The sequence below is a fragment of the Strongylocentrotus purpuratus genome, unplaced genomic scaffold, assembly GCF_000002235.5.
Source record: "Strongylocentrotus purpuratus isolate Spur 01 unplaced genomic scaffold, Spur_5.0 spur5_scaffold_7, whole genome shotgun sequence".
Classification (NCBI taxonomy): domain Eukaryota; kingdom Metazoa; phylum Echinodermata; class Echinoidea; order Camarodonta; family Strongylocentrotidae; genus Strongylocentrotus; species Strongylocentrotus purpuratus.
In genome coordinates, this window is record NW_022145613.1 from 17,134,555 (window position 1) to 17,154,045 (window position 19,491).

Below are 19,491 nucleotides of genomic sequence, written 5' to 3' on the forward strand. Positions count from 1 at the left end.
AACCGGGGGGGGGGGGGGGGGGGGGGGGGTAGTGAGCACTTTTTTTTTTTTGGCCCTCGAAAATTTGAAAATTTGCACCCCCCCCCCTTTAGCGCCAGGGGGGGGGGGGGGCATCCCCCAAAAAGCTAAAAAATCACGTGTTTTTACAAGGTTTTTTCCCCAGGGTGGGGGTGGGGGGGGCGGGCCGGGGGGCCTAGATACGCCACTGTTGTGCAATATGAATCTGATGTGCAATAAGGTAACACTACTCTAGATTGAACTCACCAACCAACATTACCCATGCACCTTGGACTCGGAATTACCCAGACATACTAGTATATAGCCGCGGATTTTAATTTTAAATTCATTATTGGTTGGATGCAAGTCCCAACTGGACTTCAAAACATTGGTACCTTTTCACTGACCCGGGGTTTTCGAGGCAAGAGTTACAGTATTTTGTTTAATTCACAGTGCTTGATCTTTACTGGTAAGTATATACAAGTACATAACCGTATCAAGGTAGGTTTCCATTATTTGTAAACTACTTATACAGGCAATAATAGGCTGATTATCTTTTCCCGCGTGACTACCCTTATAAAATGACAAATAAGCGGCGATGTTACACACTGCTTTTAACACCGGGCTCTCTGGTGTACTTCTGAACAGCAATCACACGCTAGTATATACCCAGCCACAGTTAACAGAATACATTGTATTAAGCACTAAACTCTAGAGTTTAGTGGTATTGAGTCAGACCAAGTTTACTTTAAGATTGACCCATCCCAATAAACAGAACACTAAAAAATAATCCTTTTTGGGGGTGTATTTTAAGTGATTTTAAAGTATGGTGCCTTTTGAACTAGAATTAAACGTTTTCGACACGTGCCTTCATTTTTGTTAAAAAGGTACTCCTGTTCACGTTTTCATCGCACCTAAAAACCACCAATTTATCACGCGACTGGAGTAACGTGATTCCACTTACCTCTGTAAATCAAGTGTTTACATGATGACCAAATAACCACTTGACCAAGCAACGAGTTTTTTGTCCGTTAATCGATGGTGGTGATTAATAAGTAATTATTTGGTCTTTTAAGCACCTTTATCGATTGGTTTCACAGGTTATCCAAGGTTGATGGTAATAATCACGTTACTTACACCGGCTAATCGTCTTATTGTTCTGTCCGTGAATCTCTGGTTATATTAAATTAATAATTCTTATTATAGGTGTCTTACAACACCTTTTTAAATGGTTTCAAAGTTAGCATAACTTTATTGGTGATGATCACGTGGCTCAAGCTGATTACTAATCTAAGCAGTGAATCCGTGATATTTAGGTGTGAAAAATTAGTAATTATTAGGTGTTTTAAAACACCTTTTTTAAATGGTAGTCTAGGTTGCCATAAGTTCCGCGGTATTGATCTCGTGACTCAAACGGATTATTAATCTAAGCTGGGCATCCGTGATTTTTAGGTGTGAACATTAGTAATTCTTAGGTATCTTAAAACACCTTTTTAAATGGTTTCAAAGTTACCATAACTTTCCTTGTGATGATCACGTGCCTAAAACTTATTACTAATCTAAGCTGTGAATCCGTGATATTTAGGTGTGAAAAAATTAGTAATTATTAGGTGTCTTAACACACCTTTTTAAATGGTAGTCAAAGTTGCCATAAGTTCCGCGGTAATGATCTCGTGTCTCAAACGGATTATTAATATAAGCTGGGCATCCGTGATTTCCAGGTGTAATTCTTAAGTGTCTGAAAACACCCTTTTAAATGGTTTTAAAGTTACCATAACTTTCTTGGTGATGATCACGTGGCTAAAATTGATTACTAATCTAAGCTGTGAATCCGTGATATTTAGGTGTGAAAAATGAGTAATTATTAGGTGTCTTAAAACACCTTTTTAAATGGTAGTCAAAGTTGCCATAAGTTCCGCGGTGATGATCTCGTGACTCAAACTGAATCTTAATCTTAGGTGTGAATTTGTGATTTTTTAGGTGTGAACAATGAGTTATTCTTGGGTATTCCATTTAAGTTCCGTGGTGATAATCCCGTGACTGTTGGCATATTTCTATTTGCACCAGTTGATAACTGACTGTTGGCATATTTTCATTGCACCAGTTGATAACTGATCTGTGTGCATATTTCCAGTTACACCAGTTGATGACTGACTGATGGCATATATCCAGTTGAACCAGCTGACACCAATTAATTTGCATATTGAATATAGGGTGCGTGCAGATCTATGTTTTTTAAACAATTTATTTGAATTTACAGCATATTTCTTAATTACTGATGATTTAGTTATATGCAAGTCATTTCGAAAATTCTACAAATATAAATTACCAGTTATTAGGAAATTTCGCTACTTCGTATAAATTACATTTAATTAAACATGAATAAGGGAAACATTAACAATGAACTAAAATAATTTCAATAAAATACAAGTATATGAAGAAATTTCGATTAATTAAATTATGTAAGTCTACTTATTACCAATGCCTTTACATTAAAAATACAGACGTACCAGTATTGAAGTGTTGTTGCCGTTCAACTGGTTGGAAGTTTTATCAAATGGTTCTAATGGCTCATTTGGCCCATTTCAATTTCCAGGGTTACCAGTTGGCATTAACTGGTTCATCAACTGGACCAGTTGCAACTAGCTTTTTCTTCTGGGATGTTTGCACCCACGACCCCCCCCCCCCCACCCAACCCCTCTAATCCCAAACTGCTTCCGGCGCGCCTGGACGTAATTCATATGGAAGATCCAAAACACGATGTTCAGAAACGGGATGAGAACGTAATTATTTTGGTTCATTTATTGTGTAACATTTGCGTTATTATTGGGTTGAACGCGGGTTACAGTAACATATTTCCTCTTCGACGTAAATTTCACGTGAATGAAGAACATGATTCATTTCAAGTCAGCCTCTTAATATTCACGTGAATTTCACGCATATATTTTAACTAAAACTATCACTAACGCTTCACGTGTTTCTGTGACGCGATTCTAAAACTTCTAAATAAGGCCGCCTCCTATTTTTTTTTTTTTTTTTTTTTTGAGATTTAAATTTTTTTTTTTAAAGAAAAAAAACATGAAAAACACTGCTAAAATGGATCTATTTCTGATTAAAAAAAAAAAAAAAAAAAAAAAGTTGGCCGCCATCTTGAAAAATAGCCCGAATGTCAGGGGAAATGTACCGAGCAGCCATTTTGAGCGACCATTTTGAAAGTAAAAAAAAAAAAAAAAAGGGTCTCCTCCTTCCTATTTTTCGAAAAAACAGGACGCTAAATATGTTTTTTTTTATTTTTTTTATTTGGCCTAATGTGATAATTTCGTTTATGAAGATGTAATTTCATAACCAAACAAAAACGGGAGTATTAGGTTTACAAACCACGGTCTCCAAGGTAGGGATAATCACGTTATTATTATGGTCATATTGCAGGTACAATTGCGTGATTTAGTGTACGTGTGCTTTAAGTGACCTAGTGCAATAAACGTAATAACACATTTACGTAAATGTCAGGTGTTTGAAGAACGTAAATCTCCTCAAGTCGATACCTTGATATTGACGTGATTTTCACGTGATTTTGTTTATTGGGATGCAATCTAGTCTCGAATAGCTCAGACCTCATTTTTTTTTATGACTGCATACATGGGAAGAGTATTGTCCGTAGCTGGAGATCGCGGTTCATTATATTTCATGCTGTTTTAGCTTGTACGACGTATATCTGATTACGACTAACTAGGTTTTACAAAAACAAAAACAACACAATAACAACAACAAAGAATATTGTGAGGCATTCATGATAGGAAGTCTTACGTACATAATACGCATGATGTGTAATGTGCTATTTAAACATTCTAATATTCTATTCCACTTCTTAAGTTTTAAGTTGAGTATAATGTTTTTTTCTTTCGTTCATAATATATACTCTCCTGCGCATAATATCTTAACCGCCTATAGAAAGATATAATGTCAGGTGTGACAGACATAACTTTGCACTGCAATATAAATTGTATACCCAACAATGTGATAATATTACCGTTTTTAGTATCCACTGTATTATCAGGGATTACATCAACTGTAACTTCCTGTAGTGTTGTATTTTGTGGAAAGTTGAGTGTTACCTTCCAAATCCATGGTATAGCATTATATAATGTTTATAAATGTTATAAATGTTTGAGTAACTTCACTATAATCGTTCATGTTTAGGAACGGATCAAAACTTCGAAATGGGCATCTACACGATATTCCTCTACTTGTCACCAATACTGGCGGTGACCGTTGCCTATAACAACCCAGGCCCAGGGACCACGCACAACATTACTGACATCTTGATCGGTAGATGCGAGGAATACCGGAAGTGCCTCCTGGGGGAGCCATGTCTCCCGTCCTAGTAAGTTTAAATTGTCTTCCTAGCCTTTTCTCATCTTTAATTTGTTTTGGTATAGTAATGTTCATCTCAATTGGAAATTCTTCGTGAAACCATTGGACTAATAAGGTGAAACCTTTCTCTTCTCATGTAGACTACTCTAGCTCACCTGTTTTCTCTCACCTTTTCCTTTCCACCTTTACTCTGTCTCATCACTCCCATCCATCCCTCCCTCCCCTCCCTCCCCCTCCCTCCCCTTTCTCTCTCCCCCTCTCTCTCTCCCTCTCCCTCTCTCCCCTCTCTCTCCCCCTTTCTTCCCCCTCTCTCTCCCCCTCTTCCTCACCCCCTCTCCACCCCTCACCCTCTCCCCTCACCCTCTCCCCTCTCTCTCAACCCCTTTATCCCCCACTCTCTCTCATAGTCGTAATGTCAACTGTCTTGCAGCAGTGGAGTCGTTTTTAGGAGGCATTCGCAATGTGGATCCATGTTCTACCCCAGACAACGCATATGATGAATTCTTCAAAATGGTCCCGCCCACCACAGTTCCTAACACGGTAAGTTTCATGCCTAATTAAGAAATACTTACCGAAAATGAACAGGGGCAGATCCAGGATTTTGTAAAACAGAAGGCACAATATTCTTAATTCTATTTGATAAACAAATGAAAAAGGTTATCATCAAAGGGGCATATTCTTAGAGTACTACTAAGTTACTATTACTACTACTGGGGTATATATGCCACTTGGATTTCGACAAAGGGGGGGGGGGGGCTGATCGGATGTACCTTCCCTTTCTCTTGTCCATTTCATTTAATCGTCCTTATTTTCCGTTATTTAGCCCCCACCCCTTTAAGTGCCGAATTTGGCACGTGCCACTTCCGCGTCCACCCCAAGATAGCACTTTATAAAAAAAATAATGTTATACACAAAATTATTAAAATCTAACTTATCGTATGCGTTCGTAGCACTCACCTAACAATTGGCTTTTAAAACGAGTACATAATTCACTTGATTAGATCAGAATAAATGTGTGCAAGGATTTAGACATGCATAGAACAGGAAACATAAACAAGGATGTTATTGGAACAAAGGAAGGAAGAGTGTATACAATTCTCCAATTTGTGGCTAGGAGAATTAAATAATCTACACGTACATGTACATACCACATGTCCTATATTCAAGCACAGAGTCAACAAGGAACTGTGTAATTTAATTGTCCCACTTTTATAATTCGATCTATCCATGTATTAGGCCTACTTGCTTGGAAAGAAGTGATATATATATCTCTGTTATTAAATACGTGTGATGGTAGAGAGTACAATAGTAAAAGTCTGTTCATTAATTTCAAATTAAAACTACAATATTACATAGCAAATAAACAAAGTTTTTTATTGACGAAACGCAAAGAAATTGTTCAAGAAATGTTAAGGTTATAACTATTTATTCAATAACTTGTGTCTGTTTTTATTATGTTAAAATGTAAATTGATGTAAATATATATGAAATGTGAAATATGTGAAATAAAACACCTCGGTAAGAGGACAAGATAAAAACAATCTCTGTTATTAAATATAGGCTAGCAAACTGGTCGCAATGGTTATAATACTCCGAATTGGAAGGAAAGCAACCAGTGTCGTAGCTACACGGGGCACGGGCCCGGGGTCATATGTGCAATTTAAAAAAAATAGAGAGAGAAAATAGAGAAAATAGAGAAAAATTGAAATGAATATATTATGCTTAAAGATGAGGTATACACCACTCTATTTCATATTTTGTATTACAATCTTTCTTGTAGGGATCATGTATTTTAAATGTGTATTTACGCTGAAAATCAAGCTCTATATATTCCGCTTATACATGCAGTGGCGTAGCGCGATCCAGTTGAGGGGCCGGGGGCACTCACTGACATCATGACTTTGTGGGTAGCGGTCTAGTCGGAAAATCAAATAGGAATTTATAAGGCCACTGACTTGGGGATAGGGTCCTTTCCTCGTCTTTACCCCGACCATTTTCACCTTCAATCTTTCCCTTTCTCTTTTTTCTTTTTTACGTGTTATTTGTTCACCATTCGAATGGGGGAGGGGGTTGTTCTCCTGTGCATTTATAGCTACGTCACTGAATCAGGCACGTAGCCACATGTACGTGCCCCCCCCCCAAAAAAAACCATGAAACTCTGGCTACGTGCCTGCACTGAATACATGCATATGGACCAGCATATATTTGAAGATGGCACTTAAAACCCTAATAAGGCCGGGGGGCATTATGGCCCCCCCCCCCCCTCCACGATTTTTTTTTCGATCGCTCGGGAACGCATATGGTGGCGCCCCGCCGCTCGCTGACTTTTTTCTTTCGAGCCTTGCGCAACTTTTAAAAGAATTTTTTTGAAAATCGGAAGTACGGTTACAAGGGTTACGTGACCTTTTGTCTTTGCATGTCAGCCCGAAAATCGCTCATTTTCGTGATTTGTGTACAAAACATATGGAAAAGTCATTTTTCCTAAAAACAGATCAATCATGGGTTATTAAGTATTGAGTATCAAGTATCAAGTTTATTTGTCTTCCAGAAAACACATGTGACAAAATATAATAGAGTATAATCATAATAGAACAATGTAGAATAGAGAAAGACGAGGAGACCTTGGTTGAAGCACAGCTTGTTAAGTTAAGGCCCCCTCATATGATGTGACAAAGATAACTGATTCATGAATACAACAACAAATATGGAATACATAAAACTATTTACAAAATACTCTCACTCTCAGAGAACAACTACCCAGCGATGCATCGACCACAGCATGGATGACTACAACAAGTATACCTGAAGATGCACACATCCCCATCACACCGGGTGAGCTAACAAACTCACCGTGTGTGTGAAAAAAAAGTATCATATGAGCAAAAATCAACCCACCCATGAGAGGGCGATCTAATATGGACAAACCCAAGCTGACACCAAATCGAGACATTAATGAGTTATTGCTCTCTGAGTGCAGAGGTCAAGAACGACAAGTAGGAATTTATGGTATATGTACAGATGAGAAAGAAGAAGAAAGAAAAGGGATAAAGGGGATTATGTCAAAGTCAAAAAATAACAAAAAATAGATCGAGAGTAGAGTTAAATATGCTACAGTACACAAAAAATAAAGCTTGATAACACATTCATGTGTCATACTTGTGAAGTAAATATGACTTAAGTCTACGTTTAAAAGCTGAGATACTTGAAGCATTTGTTATAGTAGTATCAAGTGAATTCCAGAACCTGGGGCCAGTGGACATTAGTGTATTCAAAGTGAAGGTTGTCCTTGCATATGGTAAATGGAGAGCAGAAGCCTGAATTTGGTTATTTCTTCTAAAGATTTGAGCAAGGGCAGGAGGGCGGGCAGGAGGGAGGTCCCCAGAGTGAATGCTAAACATGAGCATTCCAAGTTGCATTGAATAGAGATCTCCTAGTTTTAGAATACCATTTTCATAAAAAAGTAGATTTGTATGTGCACGATAATTCGCTTTACAAATTATTCTAATAACCCGCTTCTGCACAAAAAAAAGCCTGTGGATTTGAGTTTGGGATGATTTGCCCCATGCCATCAGACCATAATTAATATATGATTAAATAAGAGTAGAGTACAAAATGAACAATACTTCTTGCGGTATACATGATCTCAACTTATAAATAACACCAGTATTTTTTGACACCACTTTACTTAATTTGTCCACATGAGTTTTCCAATTCAGTTTCTCATCTATGTGTATCCCAAGAAATTTTGTTGAAGTTACTCTTTCAATTGGGCTATCATTAAATACCACTTCGCCTGGCAAAACATTAACTGAATTACTGGACAGTATATAATTTGTTTTCTGAAGATTCAAGGATAAATTATTAGCATTAATCCACTTCATTACTTTTCGAAACTCTTCATTAACAGTTTTCAACAATATTTATGGACATTTATGAGAAAAAAATACACTTGAGTCATCAGCAAAAAATATAAATGATAATACACTTGATGAGCGTTGAAAATCAATAATATACAAGATGAATAAAAGTGGTCCCAAAATGGAGCCCTGGGGAACGCCACATGTTACTTTTTGGGGGCAAGAGTCAATTCCATTTAAGGACACATATTGCTTTCTATCAGTAAGATAACTTCTAAACCAATCCAAGGCGACTCCCCTGACACCATAATGACATAGTGTACTTAAGAGAATTTCATGGTCTACAGTATCAAAGGCCTTGGAAAAGTCTAAAAATGTGCCGATGGTGTGTAAGCGACTATCTAAGGCAGAAGCAAGTTTATCTATAAGGTGTAAAATTGCATGTGTTGTTGTATGCTTCTCCCGAAAACCAAACTGATAATTACTGAAGACACATGTTTCGTTTAAAAATGTTATAGTTCTTACATAAATAACTTTTTCCAGAATTTTTGAAAAACACGTTAACAAAGAAATTGGACGATAATTTGTCAGTAATTGAGAGTCACCTTCTTTAAGAATTGGTACAACTTTTGCGATCTTCATGTTTATCGGTACAACTCCGCTTGACATAGACAAATTAAAAATATGAACTAGTGGTTGAAGGATACCGACAATAACTTGCTTAATAAGTTCGTTCCCAATATGATCATACCCAGGACTTTTCTTGTTCTTGAGGGCTTTAACAATACCAAGCAATTCTTCGTCATTTGTGGGCACCAGAAATAAACTTTGCATGTTATGTTCTCCTAAGTAATCAGGAAAATCAGTTTGACTGTTTGGAATATTTTTTTTCAGATTCGGACCAATATTACAAAAATATTCATTAAACTTTTCCACTTTAATATTCTTATCTTCAACCATTTGGTCATCTATATTCATTTGTATTATACTTGTTACTTTAGATGTTTTTTGAAATACCTTTCTTATCACCTTCCACGTGCCCTTGATATTATTGTAAGTTGCTTGAAACTGTGCAAAATAGTATTGTTTTTTGGCTGCACGCATCTGAGAAGTCAGAGTATTTCTGTAAACGGAATATTTCCTTTTTAGAGCTTCCGTCCCTGCTTTCCTATACTTATAAAACAGCTCATTTTTCTTATTTATTGATTTCAGCATAGCATTGGTGACCCACGGCAAACTTGGAGTTTTTCTACGGTTGTTTTTACTCTTTACTACTGGAATATTAGCATCATACAACGAATAAAACCTATTCATGAAAATATCGAAGGCACTCTCATCACACTGATTCAAAAGAACATCACTCCAGTTTGTCGCCAATAATGCGTCTCTAAACTGATTAATATTTTCTGTGGTGTTTCTTCTAACATAAATATTCTTTTGGGTGACTACGGGGTTTTTTCCCAAAGGAATTTTAGTATACACAGGAAAATGGTCAGACAAGTCTGACACAATAATAGTAGATAAAGGAAAAGGTTGCAAGTTACTAAAGATATTGTCAATTAGAGTAGCAGAGGATTCAGTTACTCTTGTTGGTTTTGTTATCAAGGGCAACAAGGAAAACGACAACAAATTCAGGAAATCATCAAAATGAGCATCAACATTATGCTGTAAAAGGTTTATATTATAATCTCCAACCAAAAATAAGGATTTACCATTAAGTGACTGGCTTTCCAAAGCTCTCTGCATTTCGTCAAAAAAAAGTTCAAAATACCATTGGGAGGTCTGTACACGACTCCAATTACGATATTTTTTTCACCAGAAATAAACACTTCAACAAATAAAGCTTCTATATTTTCAGTCATGACATTAAGTTTGTGACATACTCGATAATCGAGCCCAGACGGAACATAAAGGGCAACACCACCACCACGTCTGTCTACTCTACTATTGCTTAACAAGTTATAACCTGGAATAACAAACAAACTTGCAACATTTTCATTGGTGAACCAAGTTTCAGTGACACCAATGGCAGTTAAGCCTGAGCTGATTTTGTTCACAAATGATGTCACATGTTCAAAATTTCTACTCATGCTGCGGATATTAAAATTAAGAAGGGAAAGCTCTTTATATGTGGCATTTTTAACTGACTCAAAGAACTGTTATTCTGTAGAATAATTACATCTTAAAGAAATATTTTCAATGCTGTCACTGATATCACTCAAGCTAGCTTCAAGAAAATTGCAAAAATTTTGGTCATCTATTTGAGCCATGATCGGTCAAGATAGGTGACAGGATAAACACGAGTACTGATAACATGGTTATTAGGTCTTGTTTAAAGTTTAAGTGGTTGTTATGGGAGTCAAAATAGTTGAATTGTAGTAAGAAATGAAATAAAACAACAAAAACAATGAAATTCATAAGTTAAAAAACAATGAAATACATAAGAAATTATCAAAACAAGAAATAACATAAGGAATAAGCTGGCTTTTCCAATTTGTTTTGTTGTATTATTATTCAGAATGGTCTAATGAATATATGTAGTGAAAAAGAATGCTCAAATATGAATAATATATGATTTATAGGTAAAAATATGATTTTTAAGACATTATTTGTATAAGTTACCATAAATATGCAAGTGAGTGAATTTTTCAAAAAATTGAAATCATCATATTATTCTATACACTTCACTTGACATGCGTGCAAATTTTCGCGGCGATTGGCCGCTTCGCGGCCGAGATCTTAAGAGGGGGCATAATGCCCCCCCCCCCGCCGTACTAAGACCTCAAATAGCCCGGCCTTTTTAGGGTTAAACTCAAATGATGGTTGATTGCGGCGTTTGAAGGGGCACTCATCATTTATATCCTTATAGTTCAGAAAACATTCGATATGTTACTGAAGGCCATTGTATTCCTCTCAACGCTGTTCCAATTATCATTAAATTTCATGCAAGTACTGTACTTTATTATAATCATCGAACTATGTTAACAATCTCAATCATTAAACATATGCCCCTCCCCCGCTCTTTCTCTTTCTCTCTAACTCTCTCTCGCTCTCTCTCTCTCTCTCTCTCTATTTCTCTTCCACTCATTCTCATTCTCTCGACCTGTTTCTGTGGCGTTTTAGCGTTTGTTAGTAGTTTCTTATCATTGTTATCATTCTACCCTTTCCTTATGATTTTTTTTTAATGAAAAAAAATGATATTCACATTTTCCTTTAGTCTATGCCATTAGTGTTTCAGTATTTTCAGTCACATTCACAAGCTAAGATTAGGCGTATGTGGAGCAAAATGAAGACCATGCACCCAAATAATTTCGATGATCATCCTATAGTTTACCTTCCCCCACCCCCTTCATTAATCTTTTGATTTTCACTATTTTTTTTTCCTTTCTGTTTTTCTATACTTTTCTATACAGACAATGTTTTGGTCGGGTGTTATCGGCACCAACGTACCACAGGACGTTGCTCAGGTCACCCCTAACTTCAACGTGCTCGATGAGACATTCCCGGGTTACATGACCGGTAACCTAACCTGGTGTGGCGCTACGGACGGTGATGACACGGGACTTGGACTCAACTTCACTGTCTGTCCTGAATGGAAAAGTGAAACATGTCCCAATAATACCAAAGTGATATTCTGGTCTAAGGCATCCAATATGGTGAGTCTTCGCCGCGCTTTATGGGGAACAACCGGCCCCTGCTCCCTTTTAAATCATAAAGTGTCCCTATAATTCCAAGACAGTCTTCTTGAACAGCGCCTCGAAGATGTTGAGTCTGGGCACTCGGGACTTATATCGGGCACAACCGGCCCGAGCCCCCTCATTAAATCATAAAGTGTCCCAATAATTCCAAGACAGCCTTCTGTAACAGCGTCTCGAAGATGTTGAGTCTGTGCACTCGCGACCTATATCGGGCACAACCGACCCTTGCTCTTTTTTAAAAACTCTTTAGTGTATGTCTACAGCTGTGCTTTGTGCACTCCGTCAGCTTTATTCAATTCAATTCAATTCAATTCAATTTTAATTACAGATAAAAATAATCAACAAATTTTTGAGTAACCTTGAGATACAACATCCAGATGCAACAATAATTAGATTATTTCCTTCACAAAGTGTTAGAGCCTAATGTACATGCGTACAATTGGACTTTTACAGATTACATAACTGATTATCAATCAGTTATGATTACATATACGCCTTGATGTAACTCGGTTTCGAACCGGGATCCGTCAGAGCATGGACCTATTACAGATGAACATTCGATTAGATTCTTTCTTTGATCTAATGATAGTCACCGTCTTCTGATTACGTTCATCTAATGCTACGGTCACAAAGGTTCGTACGAACGAATATTTCGTACGAATCTCCCTGTTTTTCCATTGTCTTCCCGAATTTCCATTGTCTGAAAAATGTTCGTACGGCCTTCGTAGCAGTTCGTAATGGCATTTGTGACCGAGGCATTAATCAGAACATTACAGCTGTTTTAACAATAACGACTGCGTAAGGAGCAGTTTCCCTCTCTTGGGTATTGTTTGGATTGTGTGCTCTGTAAGAGTGTGTCTTATGCCTCGGTCGCAAATGCCATTACGAACTGCTGCGAACGCCGTACGAACGATTTTCAGACAATGGACATTCGGGAAAACAATGGAAAACAGGGAGATTCGTACGAATTTATCGTTCGTACGAACTTTTGTGACCGTAGCATTAAATAAAAACATCCCCAGAGCGTGATTTGATTATGAATACAATCATTGTATTTGAATAAATACAATTATTATGCATATATAATGTAAACGCTCTGATGATAATGTTTTTTTCCGGGTACAGCTAGCAACGCAAGCTGTTGGTGACGTCTATGTTGTTTTGAATGCGCAAAAACCTGGCGGGGCTTTCAGCAATTATAGGTAAGGAAATATCATGTAACTCGTTTACCTCAACCCCACAGCGGCGATAAGGGACTTTTAGATTTGCACGTCGACATAGTGGACTGCTACGTGTTACGTCACATGTAGCAGTCCACTATGTCGACGTGTAAATCTAAAAGTCCGTATAGTTTTTTAGAGAACCACTAACATAGAGTCCCATGTCTGTCAGTGGCAGAGCCAGGATTATCTGATGTGGGGAGAGTTACATGTCCGAATGTTCTTTGACTAGCAAACAGAGCGATGGGCGGGGGGGGGGGGGGGGGAGGGGTCATCAGTCCATGATTCTTGTTTTATTATTTCCCGTGCCCCCCTCCCCACCACCCCTTCCGGATCCACCACTATAATGACGATTGCAACACCTTGATGACATTTTTGATAGTTGGCGTGCCAAATAATCTCATCAAAATTTAACCAACAACCATGGGCATTGTAAATTTTAACCACACACACGACAAAAAGACAGCCGTGGCATTTTGCCATTAAAATTGATATTCTTTTTTTCTGCGAACCAATCATTAAAGTAGCCACACGAAGAATCAAAAGTGTTTTGAATTGATGCAAAACTCAAATCATTACGAAGGGGAAGCCTTGCCGATCAAATACAACAACTCTTCTCTTCAAAATATGTTTGGGGCCCGCAGTAATCAACTCTCAAAAATATGAGTTTTGAGATCCAGATTTTTTGCCTTCAGCGGTCCTTTGTAGAGCGTCAATATTTGTGACGTCACATACGGGACACGGCTGGCAAGCTGCATACTGCTACACGGCACTGAGCTGTTCGTCCAGTGTGTGACGTCACAATTCAGAGCTCGCTACGCTTGTGTGTTTGACTTACGTCCAGGGGCGTTCGGGGGTCTATTAAGGAGGGTCTTGAAAAATTGCATTTTACGCCTTTCCATGATATCCATGTAAAGGATGAAATGATAACCAGCGCAGCTGAATATATTTTGTATAAAAGCTGCGCTATATAAATCTATTATTATTATTATTATTATTATGATTTCTCAGCAAATTGTTCGTGTTTTTCAAGAGAAAATCTTTCCATCCATATGTAATTTGTTCTAATTATGAGTTGTTAGTGAACTTTCTTTGTGAAGCTCCTTTAAAGCACAAAGTTTGCGTTTTGGGGCATGAAAAATGTAGTTGCGAGGAAATGACAGTTGTAATTTCCCCATCAATTGTTTTAAGGTTGGGGAAATACGCCCCCCCCCCTCCCCCCGACCTGGCGAATGGAATTTTTGATTTTTTGAAAATCAAAATACATGTACAAGCATGTGTCAGGGCTATCCAAGGCTGAAAGGGGGGAAGTAGTAGTGATCGTCTGTCCATCTTCAAAGCTAAGAGAATGAGATAATCGAATTTAAGTCGAATAAACCTTACCTAATATCAGGGGCGTAAATCCGTACCGAGGAGTGGGGGGGGGGGGGGGAAGATCGGCGATAGCCATCACATACTAGCACGAGCACACGCCCACACTAATTTAAGCAAGCGCGCGCGTTCGCGCACGCACAAACACATAACACACAACACACACACTCTCACACACACAAACACACACATACAAACGCACACACACATGCAGACACACAAACGAACAAACAACAAACACACACATACCCAAACACATGTACATAAATTTATACATGCGCACATACACAGATCCAGGATTTCTTAGGGGGGGGGGGCCCAAATTTGAAATTATGCGAGCCAAATATTGGTACTTAATGGTGACGATTTGTTGTACCGTTCTCGAAAATAATCCTCGTCTGAATTCAGCCCCCCCCCCCCTTCCGCGCGAAGCGCGGAAGCTTTTACGTTTCATTAAATCATTAGAGAAAGAAGACGATTCGTTGCACCGTTCTCGAAAATAATCCTCATCTGAATTCAGTTTTTCCCTTCGTCATCTCCCGCGCGAAGTGCTGAAGCGTTTTGACGTTTCATTAAATCATTAGAGAAAGAAGACGATTCGTTGTACCGTTCTTGACTTTTAATCCTCATCTGAATTCAGTTTTTCCCTTCCCTCCTCCCGCGAGAAGCGCGGAAGCTTTTACGTTTCGTTAAATCATTAGTAAAAGAAGACGATTCGTTGTACCGTTCTCGACTTTTAATCCTCATCTGAATTCAGTTTTTCCCTTCCCCCCTCCCGCGCAAAGCGCGGAAGCTTTTACGTTTCATTAAATCATTAGAGAAAGAAGACGATTCGCTGTACCGTTCTCGACTTTTAATTCTCATCTGAATTCAGTTTTTCCCTTCTCCCCCTCTCGCGCGAAGCGCGGAAGCTTTTACGTTTCATTAAATCATTAGAGAAAGAAGACGATTCGTTGTACCGTTCTCGACTCTTAGTTTCTTTAAAAAGGGGGTGGGTTTTTTTCCTCTCTCTCTTTGGAATCCTGAGAAATGTAAAAAGGAGGTTATAAAATATTTTGAATTTCATAGAAAAATTGATCAAATCCCGGGATCAAATTCCTGAAATTCCTGCTAGCTTTGAAAGCTCATTCAGGATTATTTAATTTTAAAAAGTAAAAACATCGGCCCGCAGTCCCCCTCGATCGACTAGAGCTCACCTGATTTTTTTTTTGATTTTTTGATTTTTTTATTTATTTATTTTATTTATTTATTTTTTTTTTTTGGGGGGGGGGATGTGGTACATTTAACAGTGTTCCGGATTCGGGGGGGGGGGTGGGTCTCCAAGGCAGGAAAAGCCAGCGAAAAGCCGGCGAAAGGGGGATTCAAAGATGTTGGCAGTCCTGAGATAGGGTGGGGGGGGGGTGCTCTCAAAGGTAGGGAACGAGCATACACGTACCCTAAATAACACTTAATGGGGGGGGGGGGGGGGGTGAGCCGGGCATCTACTCTACATGATTGCACTTTACGTCTGGGCTATAATAATACCTTTCAAAATAACGACAAATTATTCTGAAGTTTATGAAGTGCTTGTTCGCGCACGTCGCGCAACTACTTTTAATGATCGTGACATACTGTATACGTGTAGGCCATACAGTTATACATACATTTTAAAAAATAACACATTTCTCATGCATTATGCTGAAACTGAAACAATCACTTTTTTTTTTTCTTCTTCTTCCTTTTTTTTTTTTTTTTTGTAATCTCAGGGGGGATGATAGTACAGGCCATCCCCCTTACTTCAAGCCAGGGGGGAAGCAGCCCCCCCATCCCCCCGGGATTTACGCCCCTGCCTAATATACCTATGCTTATTTGTGTTGTTTTGTCATTTCTTAGTTTCTTCGCCACGGAAGAAGCACCTAATCTCAACCCGGACGTAGTCACAAATGTCACCATCTATCTCATCCCAAACTTCACTCTTCCGATTCCGAATGAAATGTAAGAACAAATTAAGGAAACTAGTATTGTTTTTTCTTTCTTCATTTTTATTTTCTGGGAGATTAATTGCTAAAATTTGCTAAATTGCTAAAAGTAGTTGAGTTCTGTTGCAGAGGGCGCTACACGTCCTGAAAAGGACTGTTTGGTATAGTCTTGAAAAAGAATGTTGGTTATCTTTCTTAGCTTGCTTATAGTTCTGAGGACAACTATAGCGCTTGGAGAAGATGAGTGGCGGGACTGATTCCCGGGGTAAAAAAAAAGTTGGGGCGCCAGGGCCTGGCTTATAAAACTTTGTATCAATAACAAATGCCAAATGTCTGTGACAAATTTGCTCTCCGCCAAACAGATACCACAATTACAGCAACTTATAACAGTTAATGTAACCTGTTAATGATATAAAACAGGGCCTGCAGGAGCATCACGGTGTGACGGACATGAGCGCTTTTACAAGAAGCTGCACCATTTATATTAATATGGGTTTATAGATTAGATTCAGGATTATTCAATTTTTGATTTTGATTTTTATCATCCAAGGTATGCAGAGACGTGCACCAATGGAAGCGTTTTGTACTTGCGGAATTACTTGATGAACAGGAATTTTAATGTGAAATGTGAGGAGAACCCTAAGTAAGTTAAGATCCTGGAAATAGGGACTTTCAGATTTACACGACGAGAGCGTGGACTGCTGCGTGTGACATTGTGTGAAGGCACTGGGCCGTGCCCGGCAGTGTCTTAAAAGGACGTCACACGTGGCGGTCCACGTTCTCGTCGTGTAAATCTAAAAGTCCCTAATGTAAATAGACCGGTTTACTAACATATTCTAATTTATGGATGTTTCTTTCATGGGGGACCTAGTGACGATTTTTTTCATTAATGATTAAACTACAATAGTTGAAATCCAGTCTGCATACATTACCTGTTGTTTTGTCTGGTAAGCGTTAGGCAGGCGCGGATCCAGGATTTCTTAGGGGTGATGCCCATTTTATTTTTTTGGCCCTCGAAAATTTGAAAAATCGCACCCACCTTGAACGCCAGGGGGTGGGGCCCATCTAAAAAAAAAAGGATAAAATTAACGTGTTTTTTCCCAGGGGCGGGGGCCGGGCCTCCCCCTCCACCAGGGATCCGCCACTGGCGTTGGGCAAGCTTACAGGTTGTCAAGAAGAACCTTTGTTTAAAAAACATGCATAATAATGCACATTTTTTAATGCACATTTTTTGTTAGTAAGCCGGTCTGTTAAATATGATCGCAAGGAGTTTCTGAAACTCAACCTCAAGCACTTGCAATAATCCCACCACCGATTGATAAGTGCGAACACCATAGGCCTACTGATGATGATTACGTAATCTGAACAAGATTCCAATGGAATAAACAATATATGGTATTGAAATTAGTTGATTTCTTGAAAGTCCTCGCGATTGTGTTAACAATGTATTGCGACAGAGGCAGTAATATTTGAACAAAATGAAATGATTAGTTGTATGCATGCATTTTTATTTTCACTCTCTCTCTCTCTCTCTCTCCCTCTCTTTCTCTCACTCACATTAAATTATTTTTTCCAATAACTTCCCCTTTTTTTTTTACAGACTTCCAATTACTACCACACTTATTTACACTTGTCTGTAATGTTTCTTGTTTTGTATTTTACCAGGGAAATCATGTGGCTCCAGTGTGCTCGGTTTGCAGATAGTCCATACTGTGGGCCATACGCCAAAGGTACCCCGGTAGTGGCCGCATCAATAGTGGTTATACTGCTTCAAGTCGTTTTCGCTATGTCTCTCAGTGGTTGGAATACAATATCTACTACCCTATAGAGATTGGGATGGTTCTTCGCGAAATCCTAGTTTGCTTGCTTCGAATAAAATCAGAAAATTATGTTTAAAAGTAATTAGCGATTGTTAACGAAATGGAAACAAAGGAACGGGAAATTACGAAATGTTAACAATCGCTGACATTATTTTTTTGATTCTACATGTATTTGTTTTAAATGATAGTTTAGAGAGATTTGTGTAAATTTATAGAGACAGTATATACATTAGAAATCGCTAATCTGCTATTGGTCACAAATATTGATAAGAGGGTGATGTTATCAAATGATTCCTCTTTAGTCGTTAGTGTATGAGAACTAATATTTTTTTTATTTTTAAAGTTCTAAGAATAAACTAAATCAAATGAATAGTGTTGTTAATTCTTGGTTTCATGTTGTAAACATTAGTCCACGCCCTTTAATCAAAACTAAATTCTAAACACTAAAATAAGCCGGGTAAAATGTTACCCATCAGTTATTGGGTAAACTTTACCAAACTTTTTGCAGAGCGTACTGTGTCTTGAACTTTTCAGACATTTAGATATTCTACTCAACAAATGGATAGCTGTTTAGAGGTGGTTACATTCCGAATACATAATTTGGGGTTTCTTTTGTACGCAGAAAACCTAAATTTTGTATTCTTTCATCAATATTCGACGTTAAACACATTTGTTTTGAAAATCCTTGCAGAAATGTGTTGTAAATGACATCTTCTTTCACATTATTATTCAATTTAAGTGAAATTTTCTCATCAAATTTGTGAGGCTCCCAACATAAGGCTTTAAATCGAGATTGATGATTATTATTATCATCAATATCACCTTCGGTTCTGATTACATCTGGCAAATAAACTCAGGTACACATAATGACGATACAAATAACATATAATAAGAAATCTGGTTAAAGAAATGATCACCCTTTACTACTAGAGTATTCGAGAAGTAAGCATGGATTTCGTCTCTAGGTAATCTGAAACATTCCAGGTCATTTTGAATTATTTATCATGCAATGGAACTGTTGTTCGAACCATTGCTTTTTTGTTTATTTTATACGAAAACTTGCTGCAATATGACATTTTCCGTAAACTACAGGTACCAGCACCGCTATGCATACAACGGATTCCATTTTCTAATATCTCGATTATCCAGCGTTCTTTGTACTTCTATGTTTTATTGTTTGTGTTTGATAATCTTTC

General features: G+C 38.0%; 1 protein-coding gene across 1 annotated transcript; it reads left to right on the top strand.

Moving 5' to 3' along the window:
* Positions 1–267: 267 nt before the first annotated feature.
* On the top strand, positions 268–18,934 carry LOC115918151 (ADP-ribosyl cyclase/cyclic ADP-ribose hydrolase-like). Its single transcript, XM_030974860.1, has 8 exons — positions 268–466; positions 4,198–4,381; positions 4,779–4,911; positions 11,642–11,884; positions 13,052–13,128; positions 16,390–16,491; positions 17,026–17,118; positions 18,141–18,934. Exons 1-8 carry the CDS (start codon positions 358–360, stop codon positions 18,301–18,303), a joined length of 1,104 nt encoding a protein of 367 aa, XP_030830720.1. The 5' UTR covers positions 268–357; the 3' UTR covers positions 18,304–18,934.
* The last annotated feature ends 557 nt before the right edge of the window (positions 18,935–19,491 follow it).